Source organism: Vanacampus margaritifer, chromosome 7, assembly GCF_051991255.1.
Source record: "Vanacampus margaritifer isolate UIUO_Vmar chromosome 7, RoL_Vmar_1.0, whole genome shotgun sequence".
In the NCBI taxonomy this organism is placed as follows: Eukaryota; Metazoa; Chordata; class Actinopteri; order Syngnathiformes; family Syngnathidae; genus Vanacampus; species Vanacampus margaritifer.
This window is the reverse complement of record NC_135438.1, coordinates 19,714,679-19,737,791: the sequence shown is the minus strand read 5'-3', so window position 1 is coordinate 19,737,791 and position 23,113 is coordinate 19,714,679. Positions and strand designations below refer to the sequence as shown.

The 23,113-nt window shown below is 38.0% G+C and overlaps 1 protein-coding gene across 1 annotated transcript in view; it reads right to left on the bottom strand.

Moving 5' to 3' along the window:
* The window catches only part of LOC144055157 (neuronal acetylcholine receptor subunit alpha-7-like), a 36,621-nt gene that overhangs the window by 5,836 nt on the left and 7,672 nt on the right, over positions 1–23,113 (bottom strand). Inside the window, exons 3-8 of the mRNA XM_077570893.1 lie at positions 19,013–19,057; positions 14,388–14,497; positions 9,478–9,557; positions 8,738–8,905; positions 1,391–1,585; positions 204–290 (exon numbers count right to left, since the gene is read on the bottom strand). Of these exons, the coding sequence (XP_077427019.1) occupies positions 204–290; positions 1,391–1,585; positions 8,738–8,905; positions 9,478–9,557; positions 14,388–14,497; positions 19,013–19,057 (685 nt within the window). The remainder of the gene's footprint in view (positions 1–203; positions 291–1,390; positions 1,586–8,737; positions 8,906–9,477; positions 9,558–14,387; positions 14,498–19,012; positions 19,058–23,113) is intronic.

Here is a 23,113-nt window from a genome sequence, read left to right as displayed (position 1 = left end):
GAAAAAACAAGTATTTCCCAAGCATAAATGATCATTTTAGTGTGTTGTGAACATTGAAAATTGGAGAGGATAAAAGTGGTTAAAATATGTTGACACACCTACGTTCACTTTTCAGACTAGATCTATGCATAACTCTTCAACAAAATGTTTAATTCAGCATATTGAATTGCTAAAGATAATATTGCTAGACAAACACAACTTACCAATCAGAGGAACAGAGTCTGATGTAGCAGGCATGATCTCTGCCACCAGTAACATGAACACGGTTAGTGACAGAAGCACAGTGATGCCTGGAAAAGAGGAGATCATAGAGAATCTCACTGTGATCTTGATAACTGACAGATTTCAAAATCAGAGACAAGAATTGCACATTTATTTTGGAGTGGTTGCCCACAAGAGAATTATTAAGTGATATTTTTAAAACTATCTGCATTTCAAATAATTAATTAAGAAAAAAATGTAACATTGCTGTACTATCACTATCAGCATATGTACCAGTGGTGTCCAATCAGGGTCAGCAAGGCCTTATTCCATGAATTTGTATTTGTTTAAGCCCAGCAGTCTATTTTCTTTTCTTTTCTGCTTCTAGTACTGTTTGTTGATGTTGCATTATTATTTTTTGTCCATTCAAATTTCAGTCTCTCTGAGCCACAGTGGCAGGTGGCACATGTTGGACTTTTAGAACTCTCAGAGAGCAGCTATTTGACATGTTGTCTTGGAATCCAGATACATATTGAATCGTCTATCATTGGAGAGATATCTTTGAAGAACACATTTAACTGACATGTTCATTTTTCAATCTGGGGAACAAAAAGAAGTCTGATGGGGCCAAATTGCGGTGAATAGGGAGGGTGAGGAAGGACCCGGTATCAAAAGTCACCTAAAGTCATCAATAAAAGTTCTTCTTCTTTTTCTTCTTCTTCTTCTTCTTGTGCAATTTAAAAAAAATAAAATAAATGAGGCCATTTATTTTCTGGAGACAGAAAATAACCATTGTTTTTATTTTATTTTATTTATTAGTGAAAAATGCTTATTGATGGTTTATCCCCATTTTTTTCAAGAATGTTTTTTTTCCCCCCATTTACAATGGACATCAATTATACGTTGATTTTTGCTGTTAGCAGGCTATCTGCACCCCCATGAATAGCGAGGGTCCACTGTATGGTAAACTTTTTAGGAATAAAACCTGCCTCATTTTTTCACCAACATCTGGGCCTACTGTGCTACTATATTTGAATATTGGTCACAGTGGTAGTAATTGGAGAGCCAATTATATTTTTTAAGGCTGTACTTGGTGTGAAACGTTTGGGAAATATTACTAGTAAAAGAGAAAACATTGGTTAGCAACTGCACCAAGTCATGATGGACTACGATCATCGTTTTGTGTTACCCAGTGAGATCTTCTCTCCGGAGTCTGCAGGGAGCAGGAAGACCAGCAGGGCCAAACCAGAGATGAGCACGCAGGGGATGAGCAGGTTGAGACCGTAGTAAAGTGTCCTACGGCGCATGGTGACAGTGAATGTCACATCAGGGTACGGTTCTTTGCAGCAGTCGTAGTAGAGCTCATTCCGCTTGGCTGGCACACCTACAAGTTCATGGCAAGTAAAGAGGTACCAGAGGTCAGGGTTCATTATAGGTTTTGAAGGTTTATTAGTTGTACACTATATTGTTATTGCTATGATTGACTTATTTCGATTTTATTATTATTATTATTATTCTTAGATTTTGGTTGCTATGGTTTTCTTTGTGTCCCTTTTTTAAATGTCTTTCTCATTAAGTTTTATTGTGTTCACCTGTGCTTGACGGTCCCTTGTGTTATCCAATCAGCTCCCTTAGCCACACGTGTCTTGTTCGGGTGCTAATTGTCTCGTCTCGTCCGTTTGTATTTAGTTCACTGCTTTCGTTCAGTCCTTGTTGGTTTGTTGTCCGTATCATGTCTCGTTGCTGTTTGTTTACTGTCTTGAGTGAAGTCATAGTCCAAGTATTTGTTTGTAATGTTGTTTTTGGACTATGTCGGTTTTGTGTTGTTGTTTTATTTGATTACCCAAGTAAGTGAGCCTTTTGTGTAATTAAATAGCTTTTCTTTTCCCACCTATGTTGCTGTCTCTGCATTTGCGTCCACCACTATACCCAAACATAACAGCTCTAACCTCATTATACATCTGCATTTATATAGAAAAAAAATTAATTTCATGCATTTATAGTGTACAATAAAAACATTTTAGGAAGATCAATACAGCTTAAAATAAAAGGTGTGTGTGTTACAATCTATATGTGATTGAGAGGGTGTGTGTTGGGTTTGACTTGTCAAGCCTGGATTTAAAATTGATTGACGTGAGGTTGACTGAGCTAACATTTGAATATATTTGTTCCTTTGCTTGGCCCTCCTATAACTTATGGAACATTGACAGAGCTCTGTGTGGCACATTGGGAGATGCAGCCGATTTGCATATCTTGTAATGCGGTTATGAACATTGCTGGTGAACTGAAAATAAAAACTCTAAAGAGCAGAGAAAACTGAGATGTCTGAAGAAGGAGTGCATAAATTCTGTGCAGATTCTGTATTAATTTGTTAAAAATTGATAGGTGATTAAGGTGTTTGAAGAGAGGTACTGAATGAACAACAAAGTTCCTCTAGACAGCAATTCTGCAAAACATTTTGGCAGGATAAATATGATATGGTATCCCCATGTGATATTACAATGCACAAGATATGGATAAATTGTGTTACAATGAAGAGTTTTAAGGCAGTCCTGATTAAATATACTTTGCAATTCACAGATAATGCCAGCCGACTTGGATATTTTATTTTTAACAACATTATGCAAGACTCCAAAGACATTTGTTGATGAGACTTGAGACAATTGGTAGTAAAGCAGGAATTTCCACCAATGTCAAACATTGTCTTTTCTGTGGCAGTATTGTTTGCATTTCTCACTATTGAAGACATTCCAGATGAACTAAACCATAAAAGTCTGAACAGAAAATTTGAGTGCATAAGTTTACATATCCTAGGTTTATGTAAACTTATGAGCTCAACTGTATTTCTGCCAACTAGTGGTGAATGGTGAAAAATACAGGCTACCTGGTGGCTGCAGTCATCACATTGGTGACCTCTGCCCTAGGGCACAAGTCTCAAACCCGCGTCCTTGATGGCCAGAGATTTCTGGTCAGCTGATCATTTGATGCAGGTGTGTTGGAGGAGGAAAACATCAAAACCATGCAGGACTGCAGCCCTTGAGGATCGGAGTTTGAGACCTGTGTACTAGGATATGGGAACAAGTTGTGTGCCAAAAAAATGATTCTCATAAGAATCGGGATTCTCATTTAGTATGATTCTGAATCGATTTGAAATGTCACAAAATTTATTTTATTTTAATTATTTTATACTGTCTTGCCTTTTAGTGTGCCTTTATTTGGAGCACTGTTCATGTTGTACCCGATTTGGCCAATTAGGGGCAGTGTGGTTCCCCGCGGTCTAATACACTGTTAAGTTGTAGCCACATTAGAGAGTAGAAGGAAAAAGTCACGATCAAGTTATTCCAATAAAAGTATTTTTTTTTTGCAGTGTGGAGCCTTTCTTTTGAGTGATAAAAGTGCCGCAGTTGCGCGCTAATTAGCATTAGCGAGTCAGACTGGAGTAGATCATTACAATTCCTTGCACATCTATAGACTGAAGCAAAAATCATTGTCAATCAAATCATTTTGAATCAAAAATTGTTCTTTTTTTTTCCTGAGAGAGCTCAGTCTTGTTCATTCAGTAATCTTACCAATTCGACATGTCTCTTGCTCTCTCTCTTTTTTTCCCTCTTTTTCTTTTTTTTTGTATGTTCGCTAGTATGTGCATCAAAAACCGTTCTTAATCGAAAACCGATTCTGAATCGAATCGCAGGCCCAAAAATCGGAATCGAATCGTGAGACATTCAAAGATTCCCACCCCTATTGTGAACTTATGAGCACAACTGTAATTACAGAGAACTTTTTCTGACTTTAGATGCAAAAGTTAAATCTTTTTGAATATTCTAATAGTGATACACTGTGTGATTATTTCAGTAAATATATTTTTAAATAACAACGGAACGTCTGACCTTCCCTACTGAAGCTGCTGCCCTCATGTTTAGAAAATGGATTTATGGTAGTATTTTCGAGTCACGTCTTATTGATTACTAAAGCAGCCAGAAGGAAGACTCCGGCAATAAAACAGAGGCAATTCCTTCATCTCATTCATTTGACAGCATCATGATACTCTGAATCTGATCAGCATCAGAAGTGGGCACAGTTATGCAAAATGACAATGCTATAATGATGAATATAGTAATAATGTGAAAAATGATGTCTAGTGTCAAGGCTACAAGGACGCATACTAAAGAAGTGTACAAAATGATGGCAACGTGTCACGAGAACTTATGAGTCCATTACTTAAAACATTAGTGGCAAGGAGAAAGCGGCTGTTGATGTCTGGTGGTTTCGGTGTGCTGAGAAATATTTTGTCCAGGGTGGGATGACCCTGCTCACTTGCACGAGCCGTCAAAATTGGCTAGAGGGTTCCCCACACAAAAAAATCTGTAGTCTTAAATGTACATTGCAATCCCAACGACTCCAGTGGGAGGCTGTGCTCCCTTTAACTGAACTTGAACACCTTCATTTTGTTATGCCTTCTGCAATCCTTTAATAATCCATAATCCATTTTGCCTGAAAACCCAGAGTTCAGTAAGTAGACCATGCTGATCACAATAATGGAAGCCCTGTTGTCAGAATAATCATTTTTGCCCCACTAATCTTTCTAATACATCACTCCAAAATACAACTCCATATCACCTTCGGGTGGTGAAAGTCATAAAGGTGTGTGTGTGTGTGTGTGTGTGTGTGTGTGCTCAACCTCTAATCTTCAGTGTAATGCATTGTGTAACAGCAGGCCAGTGATTGCAATGTCTGATAGAAAAAGAGGACTGCATGTCAAATTATCATTTTGATCTGCATCATGGCGAATTATCTGCTAATACTCAGCTTTGTCGAAACTGCACATAAAAAAAAAAACAACTGTCGTTCAGTAATTTGGCACTCTCAACCTTCTTCACTGAGTTTTGCTTTTGTTTCTCAGATGACCATTTTTTAAGGGGGGGGATCACATCTGGATTAAAATCCTAGCGAATCATACTTTTAAAGCTCATCTGAAAAACTGGTTTAAATCCAAACAATACAGGCTGCTCGGACCTGTGATAAAACCCGAGGAGATCTTTTAAAGTAGTGGCAACTCGTCTTTGATATCTCTGTGGAGCTTTTTAAAACACAACTCAAGACATTCTTTTTTTTCTTTCTTTCTCTTTTGTCTCTTTGTGCCGTTTGTCTTTGAAAAGCGCCAACATAAATAAAGTTTACTTACTTACTGTTCTCATTAGAGTTGTTAAGACCTCAAATCATGTCACATGATACATATACGTAAGTATCCGTAGTCCGCACCATGATCGTCCAAACGGGTGCACATTTTTACTCTGTTGTCCAGCAATGCATGTCTACATAATATGTAATCTATCACTAAAGCTCTCAATTACATATAGTAGGTATTAAATAAATGAATAAAAATTGTTATAATTGTGACGGATCACCAAGCAGCAGGAGAGCGCCAACACATCTGGGCTTTCTTACAAAGTTTAATCCTCGTTTATTTATTTGTTAATAATACATATTGCAGCACTAAAAATATGGACTGCACTTTACCACGGGCACTCACGGGCTTTAGACTGTTGATTAAATGTGGAGTTGTGAATTAAAGGATTTGTCACCTCTTTACCTCTAGCCCAAAGCATAACTGCAACATCTGTGTCAGGCTCGTTCATGGTGCGCCTGTGCGAGTATGTGCACGATCTTAAAGCGACAGCCACAGCTGACAAACGAAGACATGACTTCAAATTAGGTAAAAAAACAACAACTCTGCCCTTCCCCTCCCTAAAAAAACTGTGGAGTGTTAGGGTCCGCACACTCTACTATAAAGGGAAGATAAAAGATAGTCAGAGTAAAACAGTCAGGGCTCCTCATACTCATCTTGGCATTAGTGGAGCATGCATGATGTAGAAAAATGTTTAATATTACCTTTTTAAACTGCACAATGCACCTTTATGCATTTTTTGTTACTTATGTTGTGTCTATGTTTTATGTTTCCTGTCAAGGGACTGTGAATGTAAATTAGCCGCATGCTAACTTCAGTGCATTTACGCAAATATTGTACCAGTGTTTTTCATCAATGTGCATTGTCCCTTATAAAATGAATTCATTATTTAATTAATAAAAATGAAATGGACAAAAATGAAACATAATGCACAAGGATATTTACAAGCAAATATTTTTTTACCCTGAATTTGTTTTTTTACAATACAGAACTGTAAAAACCAATGTAAGAAAAATGCAATTCAGATACAGTAAAAATGTAATTGAGTACTTGAATATCTGCTTGCAACTAGCTTGCATTGACTTGACTTCCAAAGTTACATCATCAGCTTGATAATAAAAAATATATATACTGTATATTTATAATAATCAAATGCAACACAAATTGCTATATAGTGTGATGCAGATATCATACTTATGTATACTGTTAAAAGTGCCCATCTAAGTTTTACTGTAGCTGTTATATAGCCTACAATAAAACGAGTGACGCCCCTGCATGGAATGATAAAAGAAAACGGATGTTCAACATTCAATGGTAAAAACTTATCAACCTAGCTTAGCCTAAATGAGAATCATTTGGTCCAAACTGTAAAAAAAATCTAATAAAAAATAATCAGTTATGCAAGTATGCATGTATGTATGCATGTAAGATTCCAAAAGCTCTTTGATGAATGTGCTTGAACATGATTACATTTGTACAAACATTATAGAGATTAAATTTAAAATATCTGCGGCGTTTCCATCTCATTTATTCAAATCTGCATGTCTTGTGAGAAATAACCTTTAATGGCCATCTATTAATATGATGGATTGAAGGTCTGCATGGGTGTGTTCATGCGCATATGTGTGTGTGTGTGTGTGTGTGTGGTGCCTGTGATGGTGCTGCTGTTTTCAGAGGCACCGGGGCAGTGTGTGCTCTTGGCAAGCTTGATGTCTGACTGTGCCTGAATTAATTGAACCATCACTGAGCCAGCTGTCATCACACACATCCATGACCGCCCATTCATTTCTACAACCAGCTGTGTACGCTTGCTTTGTGTGTATAATATGTGCTGTATGACTACGACGGGAATGTGTACAGTGTAAAATTGCCTTTGAAATTATTAATGATTGAAAAGACTCCGTTTTTGTGTTGCCATGACAACTTGAAAAGCATATGAATGAAGAAAAAGAAAAATATCTCAAAAGATAATGAGAGTATACTGAAATAATGATGGTTTCGTCTCAATTTACTCCAAATCAGATCCTCGTTAGTTGAACATAAAACTATTATTCTGAGGTATCTATGGCAACAGGTGCATACACAGGTTAAATGTGTTTGTTCTGTCATCTGATGGTAGAGTATTTAATTCCTCTGCCTGTCATTCTACGTTGCTGGTATTGATAGATGAACAAAGTTAAGTTTCTAATAAACAAAAAGTTTTTAGGACCAATTTAGTGTAAGTGGGAGTATTAGAAATTGGATGTCAAATTTACATGTAGAAATTATCATTTGCAAAGGTGACTTGGTATGCTGTAATTAACAACTCATTCCCTCCCAGCCATTTTCACTGCAGCAACCCCCTTTGCTCCCAACTGTTTTACTGCATTTTGACAGATTTTGCAAGGCCCACAGAATATTGTGTTCTATTGATATAAAAACATAGAACCTACCAAAAGAAAGATTAGTCTCTTCTTTCATCAAGAAAAAAAGTGTATTTGTATTTGTTTCCGTTTTGCAGCAATTAGCATTATAATATAGCTACGTTTCATCAATATTCACATTCCTGGTGAAAACACTGGCAAAAAGAGCTTGTTGCAACATGGCCCTGGTTGATCTCTTATACTGTGCTGCCACCTGCTGGTTGTTCTTTGTAATAACTACCATTGCTTTAAGCCACCTCTTCATGTCAGAAGCTGCACAAAAGTCTTCTGTATGCTCTTGCATTAAAAAACAACAACATACAAAACATGTAAATACGTATTTGGGAGTGAAAGACAAAGTATTAAAAAAATGCGTTTTCACGTTTTTTGGAGTTGAATGAATGTATTTCCACTAGATGCATTTTCACTAGATTTTGCTCTGAGTAAAGATTGATCGATCGCTGCTGTCAGTCTTGAAGTTCATCTATAGCAGAAGTGGGCAAACTCGATCCACGAGGGCCGGAGTCCTGCAGGTTTTGGAGGTTTCACTTTTCCAACACAAGCTTATTCAATCCAATCCAATCAACAGGATCATTATCAGGGTTATGCAGAGCTTGCTGATAAGCTGATCATATATCAGCTGTGTTGGAGAAGGGAAACATCCAAAACATGCAGTACTCCGGCCCTTGAGGATCGAGTGTGCCCACCCCTAATCTATAGCGAGGTGGGTGGGTCATGGAAAAAAATGAGCACCAAGCAACAACAACCTCTGGTGCTCCTATGTTATGCGCGCCGTAACCAGACCACAGGCCCAGAATTTTTTGGAGTCCATATTTTTGTTATCTATTTGTTTGTCCATTTGCAGCCTTAGACTGCTGCACTGGAAAGTACTGACTTAAATAATGAAGAACTGCAAATGAAACAAAACACAACTTTTTAATCATCTTACCAACAAGATCCCACTCGCCATTGGGTATGTAGTTGGAGATGTCCACGTCCATCATCTGGAGGTCTAGCAGCCAGCCGTTGTGCGTCCATGAGCCAAATTTTAGGTCACACTTCTGCACGTCGAATGGGAACCAGCGCACATCAATGTAGCAGGTGCTCTTTAAGATGCCTGCGTAGAAGTTTGCTTGTTTACTATCAAATGTGTATGCTGATGCATTTACATAATGTTGAGGGTCTTCTGCTCAGATTTAGTTATAACTGTTTTAATTTACTTATTTCCTCAGTAGAACTTTTATCTGTGGATGTGTCTTTGTAAGTGCTGTCGCAATTTCTGCTCGTGTCGCCATGTCTGAAGGACCTCGTCTGTTTCCCACATCAATAGGCCAGTGTCTGCGGTTGAAGTCAATGTGTATTGGATAATATGCTGTAAAAGCCATATCTACTTCCGGCTGTCGTCATGTGTATTGAACTCATGGCTGGGGGCTGGGTTTTTTGGAATACTGCTTTTCAAGATAGTGTAAGAATGCTGTGAGTCCGCTGTAACTACACCCTTGCGAGAGGACTGCAGCCATTTGTCTGTAAACTTGCTTGTGTCCGGAATATTTTGTAAAATAAATCCTTCGAAGGACCTGTTCACCGATCTCCAGTCTGTATTTAGAAAATCAACATTCTCTCTACTTGAACAACAACAAACACGCGGAAGACAAAGATGGTCTTCTAACAATAACTTCATTGTCTTACCTGGCGGGATGTACTGGCAGGAACCTGAAGCATTGACTAGTACATTTGTATGGAAAGTTGCATCAAACCTCTCATCAGCACTGCAAAGGAAATAGATGGAATATAAAACCAGCAGGTGAACAATTCACATGTATGCACAGAAAATCAGGTTAGAATGAAAGTGCACGTGAGCAAGCAATTAAAGGGATTAAGGTTTTTTTTGTATCCGCAGTCATACAACATGTTTTTTTTAATTTTACAGGTGATACATTGTTAGTTGTTTGCCATCAAGATATCCTTCAATTAAAAAACAAACTTCATTGTTTGGAAAAATGTTACTGCTAGATATTGGCAATTAGTAAGATTTTTACATTATTCACCAAACCAAACGTCATAATTATGGAGAGAAGTCTTGGTCACAATATTATCAGTGATAATTTTGTCCTCGAAATTTTTTTGTCATAAAAATGTTTTGAGGGAAAATGAAACAAAAACTAAAATAGAAGCCATTCATTGTGATGATGATGATAACTTGAATTGACTGAAAATTTCATTAATGATTAAAACAAAAACAACGCAGTGACGAAAATTTACAAAATCCAATCAGAAGAAGGAATCAAACGAGGGTGGCAAAAAAGAACCACTCAAAAACTGTTCACTGCACTTTATTTAATGTTCAAACATGTTTACATTTGGCTGTAAAATTAATATCAGACAATTATGCACTTTTTTTATTTAGGTGAACATTTTTAAGACGGCATATTGTTGTCAGTTTCATATATTTCACTGAAACGAAGTTCAATAAAGACACCGTTGTGTTAAATGTGTATTGCGTGTTAAACTTCAGCTAAAAATAGTGGTGTTATAATTTTCTATATAAAAGTTTAAATATATGTTGAAGGAAAACAGCAACTAAAACAGCTCTTTATTTTCATTGACTAAATTTGGATTAAAACTAAAATATAATCAAATGACAAAATGATGACAAAGTATTATTTAATTTTAGTTAAAAGACTGTAAAACTAAATAAAAATTATTATTATTAAAAATATTATTAATCAACAGTTCTCCATTGTCGATAATCCATCCCGCTTCACAGGTGTGGCATATCAAGATGCTGATTATACAGCATGATTATTATACAGGTGTGCCTTAGGTCTTTGCGAGTTAAATTTTTTTCCACATTTATCGCTGTTAAAAAAACAACAACCTTCCACTGTTTCTGCTGTTAAGATGGATGATCCTATTTTGAAAGTAACATTTCTTTGTTTGTTTTTCTGAATGCAGCTATAGCTTGCTTAATGATTGATAACACCCCTTTTAGAAAGCTAAAATCTGTTATTTCTATCCTTATCACACATACACACATCTCGGGAATTGTGCCGAAGGTAAAATTCTCATCAATCAGCCTCCATTCTTCCACCTAGCATGTTTGTCCTATGTCTTTAATAATAGTAATGTTTTAATGGTTACATCTGACAGTGAGACAGTCTAAGTGGGCGGAATACGGGTGATGCATCCAAATTAAACACCTTCCTTTGACAAATGATGGCAAACGTTGCAGTCAGCGACAATAACAAGAACGCATTAAGATCAAGAGGAGCGCCTTCAAAACATTTAAATATCGTTGTAACCTGTGGCAAAAGTTTTACCATTTACAGTAGACCAACCAATAGGTGTGTTTCCAGAGAGTTGTTGCACTCTTATGAGGTGTTTTTTGAGAAATGTCCAAATAGAAGTATTTCGCAAAAGTGTAATAGAAACACTTTTTGCGCATTCCCTCTAGTCATGTGACCCCCGTCCGGCCACAGAGTACAGGAAGTAGTAAGTACGGTATGGCAAACCCTTTGAGCATTTATTCCATATCCTTGATATCAGACTGTAGTGTTTCTCACTAGTTCAGTCTTTGTCAGCACTAGTTGGACAATTAGCCACACTGGCTATGCACTTTGTCATACTAGTTGCACAGAAACTCTGTCAAGTCGCTCATTTTCAGCAACGTGTTAATTAGTCAAACGTGAATTCTTCTCACTAGTGACATGTGTCCTATGATTTCCTTGCACTAGTTAGGTTGTGAGAGCTGAAACAACCATTAGTTAACTTGTGAAAGACAAAACACTGACAAGTTAACTAGTGAACGGCTCTTGAAGTCTACATGTTGAACTAGTGACACACAAATGTTTTACTAGTTAACTAGTGATGCGACAAAGATATCCACTAGTTACACTAGTGAGACATTTGGACTGAACTAGTTCAACTAGTGAGGTCCAAAACGTTCACTAGAAGAACTGACTGGTCCATGACCTGCGAGCGATTAATGCGGCCGTCTTAACTCCTACTTTTTCTGTCCCGAACCCTCACTCGGCATTGTCCCAAATTACATCAACCCACACTCATTTCACTTGCATTGACCTGGCTAAAGCTTTCTTTTGCATTCCACTCCATCCTTCAATTAAGTCATTTTTTGCTTTCACTTGGAATGGTGTTTGCTACTCCTACAATCGCCTGCCTCAAGTCTTTGTCCTTTCACCTGGACTCTTCAACGACTGTTTTCGCCAGTTGCTGTCTCTCCTTGAACTGCCCCCTGGTGTTCTCCTGGTGCAGTATGTGGATGACCTCTTGCTGGCAGCTCCATCTGAAACTTCTTGTTTTGAAGCCACCAGGTCTTTGCGCTTCATCTCCTTGAAACAGCATCTTTCCACTGCTGCAGCTGTTGTGATTCCTGATTACAGTCGCATGTTCTATCTTGACGTGTCTGAAAAGGTCAGCAGTGTTTCTGCTGCCCTTTATCAGAAGGAGGAAGTCGACAAGTTTGTCTGTATGCATTAACTCCATTGGAAAAATACAAGCAAAGACACCCAATTTGTGACACCTATTGACAACCCGGACTTGATCCTTTTCACAGATGGATGTTGCTTCAAAGGCAACGATGCCCTACAATCTGGATTGGCAGTAACCCAACCCACAGAAACAGGTTTTGAAGAAGTCCAAGCAGAAAGAATTTCAGGCTCTCAGTCAGCACAAATAGCTGACATTTTGGCATTGACAGCAGCTCTCAGATTGGCAGAAAACCAGTCAGTAAATATTTACACAGATTCGGCGTATGCACACAGGACAGTTCATGTTGCATTAAAAGAATGGTAGCGAAACAATTTCTAAACTGTAACCGGTACACCCATTAAACATCAGGATGATATTCTTAATTGTGAGATGCTTTAATGCTCCCAACAGTGGTGGCAGTAATAAAATGTAAAGGTCACTCTCGAACTAATGATTTTGTATCAGCAGGAAACGAATCAGCAGATCGAGCAGCTAAAAAGGTTGCGGGGTACCGACCTACACTCCAACTAACTGTAAGTGAGTCTGAATGTGACAATCAACAGGAGGAGATAGTAGAAACAGTTAAGTTGTGGCAGGAAAAAGCAAGTCCAGAAGAAAAGAGTGTGTGGATGTCCAAAGGGGGACAAAAAGATGAGGATGGCATATGGAGAAAAAAAGGTAAATGTATTCCATCTCAGAAACAATTGAAAAATCAAATTTCTGAAGCCCATGGAACATGCCATGCAAGTGTGGAAGAAACACTGAGACGACTCAACTCCTGGTGGCATCCTTTCATGGGACAAATTGTTAAAAGTGAGCTGCCCTCATTCCTTTTAAATTCAGCGCAAAGGTGGCCCACGGTAGGGATGTGTCATATTATACATAATTACCGGGTTTGACACTATTAGGATGTGATGACAAAATCCGTAACATCATACGTCATTGTGTCCATTTGGATGTACTTTCCTTGTTTGCTACTGCCGCATCTTTGGAGAACTTGAAGTCTTCCATTAACCTACCATGGTTTTGGGAGGAGTATTTCTGCATGTAAAGTAATTATTTTAAATCAAATTTGACATACTGCATCTTCTTATAATAACTGAAATCTGCCCTCGGTTTACCCTATTCTTCTTTTGTAGATGAACAAATATCACTACCACTGTCATCTGCAAACCTTAAACCATTTCATCTCTGAAGGGGAAAAAAACATGGTTATATATGTCCTCATGTAACCTCTTATATAAGGATATGTTGTTGTCCTGAACTGTTGTGTGAATCCAGGTGCCCAACAATTTGTAAATAAAGGGCGGGATCAGCCTGGGAACTCTTCCTTGTTTATACTACAATTTTCACTGCTTTGCAAAACATGCTTTCGAAAGTGTCTGAGAAAGGGCTTGGCTAGCCCGGTTTCCCACGCTAACTCGTTAAAAGACGGAGCGGCACATGGTCCGGACAGAGTCAGCTGCGGAACACGTACGATTGCCCAGCCGTTTTGCAGCTCGTTCTACCCGGACCGTGGGCTCTCCGGTCTAGTGTCAAGGTAAGCGCTGATGATCATCATATTATAATGCTTAACGTTGTAGTGTATTGATTGCTGTTTGCGGGGAATAAAAGGTACAATAATTCTAGCAAATCGAGTTGTGACTGTTGCTGTTTGCGGGGAATGGAAGGGATAATCATTCTAGCATAGCGCAGGTGTTGATTACTGTTTGCGGGGGATAAAACGTACGATTATCCTAGCACAGTATAAATGTTGATTGCTGTTTGCGGGGAATAAAAGACACGGTTATTCTAGCAAAGCATATCAAGTCTCTGTGTATTCATTGTTGCCGCCGACCACTCACGATCCTGCATAAAAATATAAAGGTGAGGTAGTGTTTTCCACAAAACAATCTCCTACGACGAGGATGCAGTAAGAACATCTTTAGCGCTAAGCCTATATTGAATATCTGAAGTGACGTTGATGCTCAATGAGATGAATTCACCTCAATGGTTGCTCTTTTATATACTTGTTGTGATTGTAGTTTGCAGAGGTAAGGTACAACAGTGTATCAAACTGAAAACTCTCATATTTAGTGTTTTGAATTTAAAGTGTTATTTACAATCCCAACCTGTTGTAGAGCAGAATATCTGGGACCCATATCAAATTGGAAGGGAATCTCAGGTTCTGAATACCAGGGTAGCTCTCGGCATCCCATGTAAGGTATACGTCTGTCCACTGCTGGAAGGAACAGAGACAAACCAAATGTTAAGACAAAGGGATTCCTAAGTAAGAGGAGTGTTGTCAGGAACAGATTATAGGATATGTCTTGGCAATGATGCTTTTTTTTTCTTCTTCACACTATTAGAGTGGACGTAAACAATAATATGCAATGTTGTTCTTGTCTAGCAGCTTTAACCAAGGTTGCATCATTCGGTGACTTGTGCAGGCTTGATGGGGAAAATATTCCAACTTGCATTTCGTCCTGCTAACAAAACAGCTAATACAACAGCGATAACTCACGTTTGAACCTTGTTACCCTCTCCACCCCCACCCACATTTTATCATCTTATAGAAATAAATAGTAGATTTTGACAAAACAAACTGCTCAATGAGATTGTATTTTTATTTTTATTTTAGGGATGTTGAAATTAGTGTGTTAATTTTGATTTATTTAAATTTCCTTTAACGCCACTCATTTTTTAACGGAACGATGAATGACCTCCCCTTACTTGGAAAGCCTGTACTGGGGGAATTCCAGTCGCAACGCAGCAGACACATCCTTGTCAAAATTTTGCATAAATTTATTTAATAATAATGCATATATTTGTGGAGAGTGGGGTCAAGTTGTATTTTACAATTTAAAAAAGGTGAGGAATTTCACAAGTTACTTTATGTTAAAAATCCGATAGATCTTAATATGAAAAGAAAAATGCACTTAGCTGTCACCAACGTCTTGCAAATGCAATTATGCCATCTAGTGGCACAAAAGTGACCTCAACACAAATCAATATCACACTCGTTTTTTACAGTACAGTAAATATTTCTAATTTTAACTCAATTTTATGAATTATTATGAAATTACTGTATCATAACTATAAGATGCAGCCATATTTCTATTAGTTTAACATTTTCCCCACTTTTATGTTAACAAGAGTATGAAAACTTAGGGAAAAAATATTTTATTGTACATTTAGAACATATTTATGATTAATCGTGAGTTAACTATTGAAGTCGTGATTAAGTCTTTCACTGCCAGACTTTTCAGAAACGGGATGTCGCCAGTGCCAGCCGATTTAAGCATTTTGACTGATCTTTCAAGGTCCACAGAAAACGTTGTGTTTGTACTATGGAAACACACATACTACCAAATGAAAGATTGAACTCTCATCTTTCATCAGAAAAAAAAGTTTGTTTTCTACCTTATTCCGTTCTTCAGTAATCAACAATAGAAAATGGTTAGTTCCACCAAAATGCTCTGTTTTGAAACAAAAAGCGGAGAAAAAGAGCTTTTTGTGAAACGATGTTATTTCATGCACTCTAGTGAATTGTACACTTCTTTTTGTCCATGAATGATGCCACAAACACCTAAATAGTGCTTTACTTCTGTAAAACGCTATCACCAACAATGAAAAAGTGTTTTTTGGTTGCAAAATGTTTATTTCCATTCAACAGTGTAACAATTTGACAAAACTATTTCGCAAACTATTTACAAATGTGTGCAACTGTGGTACTATTTACAATTATGTGGATGTTTCAAATACAGTTTTTCTTTTTGTAACGCTCCCATGCGTGCCCAAGGAGACGCAGCAGGATTTGCACAACAGAGTAGTTTCACTGCGATTGTCTCTTTCGCGTGCAGACGTTACACTTTCTTGACGGCCTTTTTTTCCGGGGAATAGCAAGTAGCAGACTGTAACCACTACTCCGATGAATATGCATTGGACTCGGGGCACTCTTTGTCGTCCGATTGAACGTCCGCCTGAGCGTGCTCGGTTGTGCTCCGCGTTTTCCGGTGTTAGCATCGCTAGCCGGTGAACCTTTATGACGTCATCATAGCCGCCGCGTCAACGCTTGCAACTTCAGCGTCAACCTCGGAGTCACCATCATCATCATGGATGATGATCATCGTCGTCATCAATGTGCTCTTTAGCGTTGGTCAATGCCTTTCGTCTTTGAAAAAATTCCCAAGTGTGAGCTGCTTGCAACCGGTCGCCATTGTTCGCTTCTTCAGCCATCTAGCTCCGCCTCACGTCTTCTACTGTCGCGTCAATGCTTCCAACCTCGGAGTCACCATCATCATCATCGATGATGATCATCGTCGTCATCAATGTGCTCTTTAGCGTTGGTCGATGCTTTTTGTCTTTGAAAAAAAATGCTCGAGCGTGAGCTGCTTGCAACCGGTCGCCATGTTCTCTTCCCTTCCCCAGCCATTGTCCCCTCTAGCTCCGCCTCACGTCTTCTACTGACGCCTACCCAATCTTGTCAAAAGAGAGTCATTGCTGCCCTCTAGGGGCCAAAAATAGTCATTAGGCTAACTAGATCTGCTTGAAACTTTCTCCACAGCTGGCAAAGGCTTTCCTCCACCCGTTTCAAAAAATAAATAAAAAAATTGGATGACGTCTTTTAACGTCATTGGCGGCCCTATGTAGGTTTTTACTTGACGTCTTTTAACGCCCATGGCAGTGAAAGAGTTAATTCGTCTGACAGCCCTATTTTATTTCTATAGTGGCAATTCACACAAAAAGTTATCAAACATAAACACCCTTGTCATTTGTTAGCATTATCAGCATAATTTCACTCTCATTAGCGATCCTTTCTCCTTTTTTCAACATTAATACGCTTTGGGTTCCTGGTTGCACTGTCACTAGCAGTTGTCATTGTTTTGGAGGGCAATTTAGAGCTATAAATAAATACCTAAATAAATGAGGGGAAAAAGAAAATACCAGCAATGTGTGACGCACAGAGCCAATTATATTTAAGTGGCGCGAGACAAAGCACAACTGAGCCCTCTGCGACAATACCCAGAATGTGAACCAAAAATGATACATGAACTATGATAATTTTCTGTCTAGAATTAGGTAAACTGATTCACTCCCACCTATTTTCACTAAAGCACCAGCTGTTTTACTGGATTTTGACTGATTTCGCAAAGCCCACTGAATTTTGTGTTCTATTGCTATAAAAACATGGCACCTACCAAAAGAAAGATTAGAGACTCTTCTTTCATCAGGAAAACATTTTATATTTCTATCTGTCCGTTTTGCAGCAATTAGAATGTAGCTAAATTTTATCTTTATTCATAAATCTATTTAAAAATGTGAGTAAAAGAGCTTGTTTGCAACATGGACCAGGTTGATTTCTTATACTGTGCTGCCACCTGCTGGTTGTTTTTGTAATTACTACCATTGTTTCACCCGTTCTCTGCAGTTAAGAGGCTGCATCAAAGCCTTCTATATGCTTTACCATAAAAAAACATAAAAACAATTGTATAAATACGTCTTTGTGCCAGTTAAAACATTTAAAATAGAATGTATTTATACGTTTTTGGGAGCAAATGAGTTAAGGGAGAAAAAGATGTGCGTAAACTGGTTAGTTCATAAATGGATGATCCACTGTATCTGGGTTTGAGGCACAACAAAAACTATTCTCCTGTCTGTACACACGGGATCTTACTTAGGACTGCACAGTCACTTCCACTGTTACAATCAATGTTAAATCCCAATCATTTACACGTCAGATGTTCATTGCCTGATGAACCTCTACAGTCAAATTCTTAAAGGTGCAGATGTCGTCTCATCTGTCTGCTGTCATTTTGTGAGCCATGTCTTGTAGTTTCCGGGTCTCCTGCTACATCTGCAAAGCCCCTTCTAGACATTACTCCTGCTTGGATGCCGTGTTAAGGAGGTGGCTTCCCGAATAACTGAATCATTCATAACATGCGAGTCAGTCAGTAGCTGACTCAGACAAACTGGATTTAGACTGTGACATTTTTAATGTGCTAGTCTAATGGTGTGTGGGTATAACAAGGATGTTGTACCTGCCTGACTAGTCTGATAACACATTGACAATTAACTAAATATAAGAAGCCCCTTAAAAAGACCTCCAACAAATATGTGAATGTTGATGAAATATAGAGAGTGCAAACATATTTTTTTATTCATTCAAGCTCATTCAAACGAAGATAAACTCCTCAAAGAAAGATTGGTGGGAACCTTCATTAATCACATTTATTCTACAATTTTAGTCCTACAATTTAATGGCTCCGCATATTTTCCAATCCCTATCAAATTATTTTTTTGCATACTAATGCAATACACAAGCAAGTGTTCAACATGTGGCAATAGTTGTTGTAATTGACAAAGCAATACATGTTGTGAAACAGAATTTGTAATTCAACTACTTTCTCCTTTGATACAGCCCTGGCAATACATTTTTTACTTGTCAAATTTAATAGGAGACATTCGACTAGACTAAACCCGGGAATTCATTTGTAACATCCATATGTCTAAAATGTTAGTTTTAATTTGTCAGTTTGTTACAGGAGATCTTGAAATGTGTTAAGATTGGATATATTTTTAAAAGCTATGTTGCAAAAACACAAATGGTTGAGATTCACTCCTATAAATCAGATGCCTTCAAACAAATGTTGACATGACTGCTTTTCAGAAAGAGCAAATAAGAACGTTCCCAAAATATACGAAATGTCAGTTCATGTGCAGTGATCACACAAAAGTAGTCAAAGAGGAGACATACCAGCTGAAGCCACGCATTTGTGATCAAAACTTGGTTCTTCTCATCCTGGAAGAGAGAGAAGGAGCATCAGATAACTGTACGACAATGTACAGACAAAGAAAAATATTCTACACAGTGAGATAAAATCAAAAGAAGCAACACTTCATATCTGACTAACAGGAGGTGAAATTAACTTGTGACTGAGCTGCTGTGCTCACTAAAAGGCAATGACGGCTTCTTCTTTTTTTGCACCATGATTTATTGTAAATAGAACCTGTTTCGAACAATTATGGGGGGAAATTTTTAATTATAATGAAAACTGATCAAATAAAAAGTCAAATATAACAGGACATTTGAGATTTGGAAATGTTCTCTTAGCAAATGCAGTGCAGTGTATGTCATGTAGGGATCAGTGGTACATTTGGGATTAAACGTAACGACTGTAAATGTATAGAAAGTGAAAGATATCTTTATTGACAGTGCATTAAAACAAACAATATAACAAAACACAAGAAGCTAACACACTGGAATAGGCACACAAGAAATGAACCCTTGGTTTAAAAAACATACAGTTCTTGTAACCAGTAATTCCAGAACATTGAAGTGTACTTAAGATCACTTAAAGAGGGATCATTTATTGACTTTATGTATAGATTAATTCTAATTGTAGTGATAGTCACTCACAGCTAAATTGTTACATTTCTTCTTTTGACTTTGCCCTTTGTCTGTGTTTTGTTAGATATTGGAATACCAACAGATTTCAATTAATTGATGGAAAATAATTATTTTGGATCATATAGAATTAATTTGGATGCAGCATGTCTTGAAGAACATGCACTACCTGGACTGCAAATAGCAGTGGTGCTGTTGATTCACCCTCAGTAGTTCAGGCCTGAAGATGAACATAATTATAACAATAATTAAATGAAGGTAATTTGTTATTTCATAAGTGTGGATCAGATCTAGAAGTTGCTATTTCAGAAAGGTTGGTGACTCTGGCATGAAAGATTGAGACAGAGATTCTCCCATTCTTTAAATGAAATTCTTTAGTTTCTATTCTTAGACATTAATTGAAAGTGAATAAAGTGAGCTTTTTCAAGGGGTAGATAATCTAAGTTAGCACACCGGCTACCAGACCATCATTATATAGTATCTGCATTTCTTCTAGAATGCTTACATGTGTGATAAAAGGCAAGCCTGAGTGTTATTTTTCTTATCATCACATTATCCTTATAGAGAAACATACTGAATGTACATTACTCTAAGAAAACAAAAGGAAATTAAGATCCCACAGTCAACCCATAATTAGTGTGTCAAAAGCCCCTTATGCAAATTTGCAACCCAAAAATTTTATAGATGGATAGATAGATAGATAGATAGATAGATAGATAGATAGATAGATAGATAGATAGATAGATAGATAGATAGATAGATAGATAGATAGATAGATAGATAGATAGATAGATAGATAGATAGATACCTGTAGATAGATAGAATATAAAAAACAATGACGCCAATAATATCTATCTAATTAATATTGCATTACCCAACACATATTTCATTGTGAGTTGCTTGAGGCAGGGTGACCAGTTCCATGATCATCCTACCAAGTCTGCCCATGACTGGCGATGAAGCCAGTGGCTGGCATCAAGCTGCCCTAATTCCCTTATTAGGGAGCTACCCAGAACCAGATGGGAGAATCATAGGCCATGTAGTACACACACAAACACACACATGCACAAGCATGTACAAACACATACATGAGCGGGGGGGAGCGGGGGCTGTGGGCCGGTGGGTTGCCTGGTGGGCCTGGTTCTGCTGCGTTGGGCTTGGGCCGTGTTGGGGTGGGGAAGGGGGGCGCTCCGGGCTCCTGGGTTTGCGCCCTGGCGCTGACGCAGCCTGGGGGGGCCCTGGTTGGTTGTGCTTGCCCTGTCCTGGCCGGGGTCAACGGCTCCCTTCTTTGGTGGAGCATCTACCGAAATTCAAACACAATCTGCTTCTTCCTCTTGTCGTTGAATCGGTGGAGGCTGATGTCTGTGGATCTCACTCTGCTTCATCTGTCCTTCCTTCCTTTCCTCAGTCTTTACTTTGGTCTCTTGAGATTTCCCTAATTTGTTGTAAGTTAGATGTTTCTGGGGTTGGTGAAAGATTCTGGTTTGTAACCCTGTGGGTAGTAGGTGGTGTCTGGTCGGTACTGAATTTCACTTTTCTTTATTTTCTTTGATCCTTCTTCGGGTCTCCTGACAACTTCACGACTCTAGCAGGATTCTTAAGTCTTCGGTTTAGGTGAACGGTATGGGATTTTTAACAGGTTTCAGGTGAATTAATGAGCACAAACTCACACGCACGCACATATGCACACACGCGCACACATTCACGCTCGCACACAAACACACACTCTACGGCTGTGGAATTTGTTCTGTTACTACGTCTCCACTAGCCTCACGATCCACAAAGTGATGGCGAACTAACATTACATGCGGTATATCCAGTCGCAACACTTTTTTAATATATATATATTTTTAATACATTTTCTTGAAAACTTCTTGGGTGGTGGCCCGCCCAAGTAAACTGGCATAGGAAACACTGTTTTATGTGATTCATCAACCCATGCTAGTTTGCTAACTCAGTAATCTCTTTTTTTTTTCTTCCACTAACGCTTCTAATTCTACAGTAGCACAAACTTCATTTTTTAATGCATCAGATCTACCAAACATGCAAAACAGTCCTTGCTACTTTTTACACCTGTTGCCAACAGTGCACACATTCTGTTAGAGTAAGTGACACAATCTAGTGTCACAATCTTAGTGGATCACACGTAACATATCCACCAACAGTATGAACTCTCTGTTTAATCAGACCTGGGCAAAATATCAACAAAGTTGGGTTTAGCATGTTAGCTTGGCCCTCAGCAAACGTTCCAATTCCTCATGTGAGCCCTTTGCAAAATTAATTGTCCAGTCCTGTCTTAGAATGAACAAGTGAATTAGCACCTGCTATGTGTGGTGTCGATAAACCAGGCCCTATATGTTTTTAATAACAACTAACATTTATTAAAAACATATTTTTAATCAGGGGTGTCCAAACTTTTTCCTCCAAGGGCCACATTTTGAAGGATGCAAGGGCCACTTGGAAATGTTTTTTGTTCAAGTTGTCAAGCACACCAAAATTAGTCAACTGAGCAATTTCATATTGTTTATGAATTACAGTGTTGTTTTTTTACTGCCAGTTTACAATTTTACAAGATTTTGAGGTGGTCGAGAGCCTATAACCCACCAAAAAATATCAGCCCCTGCACAGAACAGCAGCCCATCGCACAATCAGAAGCAAAACAGAAGCAATCTGTGATAAGAAAATCATTTTTTAAAGTAGTTACTGGGGAATCTCATGTGTTATTTTCACAATTTGAACCTTGACACAGAGCAGACATTGGAGAAAACCCTTTTTTGTTTGTAAAAATTAATGATCTTTATTCACCACAGTGTTATGAAGAGAAATGTTACTTGTTTAATTGTAAATAGTTCATTTGCATATTTAGGAATGCTCTACACTATATGAAGCAATTTATTAGTAGCAGATATAATTTTTATTATATGCTGTGGGCCGCTTAAAAATGGATAGCGACCCACAAACGGCCCCCGGGCGATAGTTCGGACACCACTGATTTAAATGTTCAGTCATTTTTAAGAGTTCAACATCATTTTTTTATATTTATGCAATAGGTTTAATACATAACACCATTTAAATAATTTTAAAGCCACTCAAAGTCAAGTTAAATGCCATATATTGTTATAGTGCCTTGCTCAATTCAACAGCTCAGGTGCGTGGATTTATTTTTGTTTTTTTAAGCAACGTCTCTCCTGAAGCTAATAAAAGGTTATATAATCTTTTGATCACTTTTCTCTACTTTGTACATAGCATAGAACCTTAAAATGTTGTTTTATGGGCTCTCAAAATGTCCATACGAGTAATAGACTAGCAATCCTATGTACAGCCTACGGCACTTTTCTCAAGTGCATGAAGTTACCAGGGAAAGAGTAAACATAGTGACAAGACTGCCTCGCAGATTTGGCTGTGTACCCTTAGACCGTTTTGGATGAGTGGTTCATCGATAACGTCAGA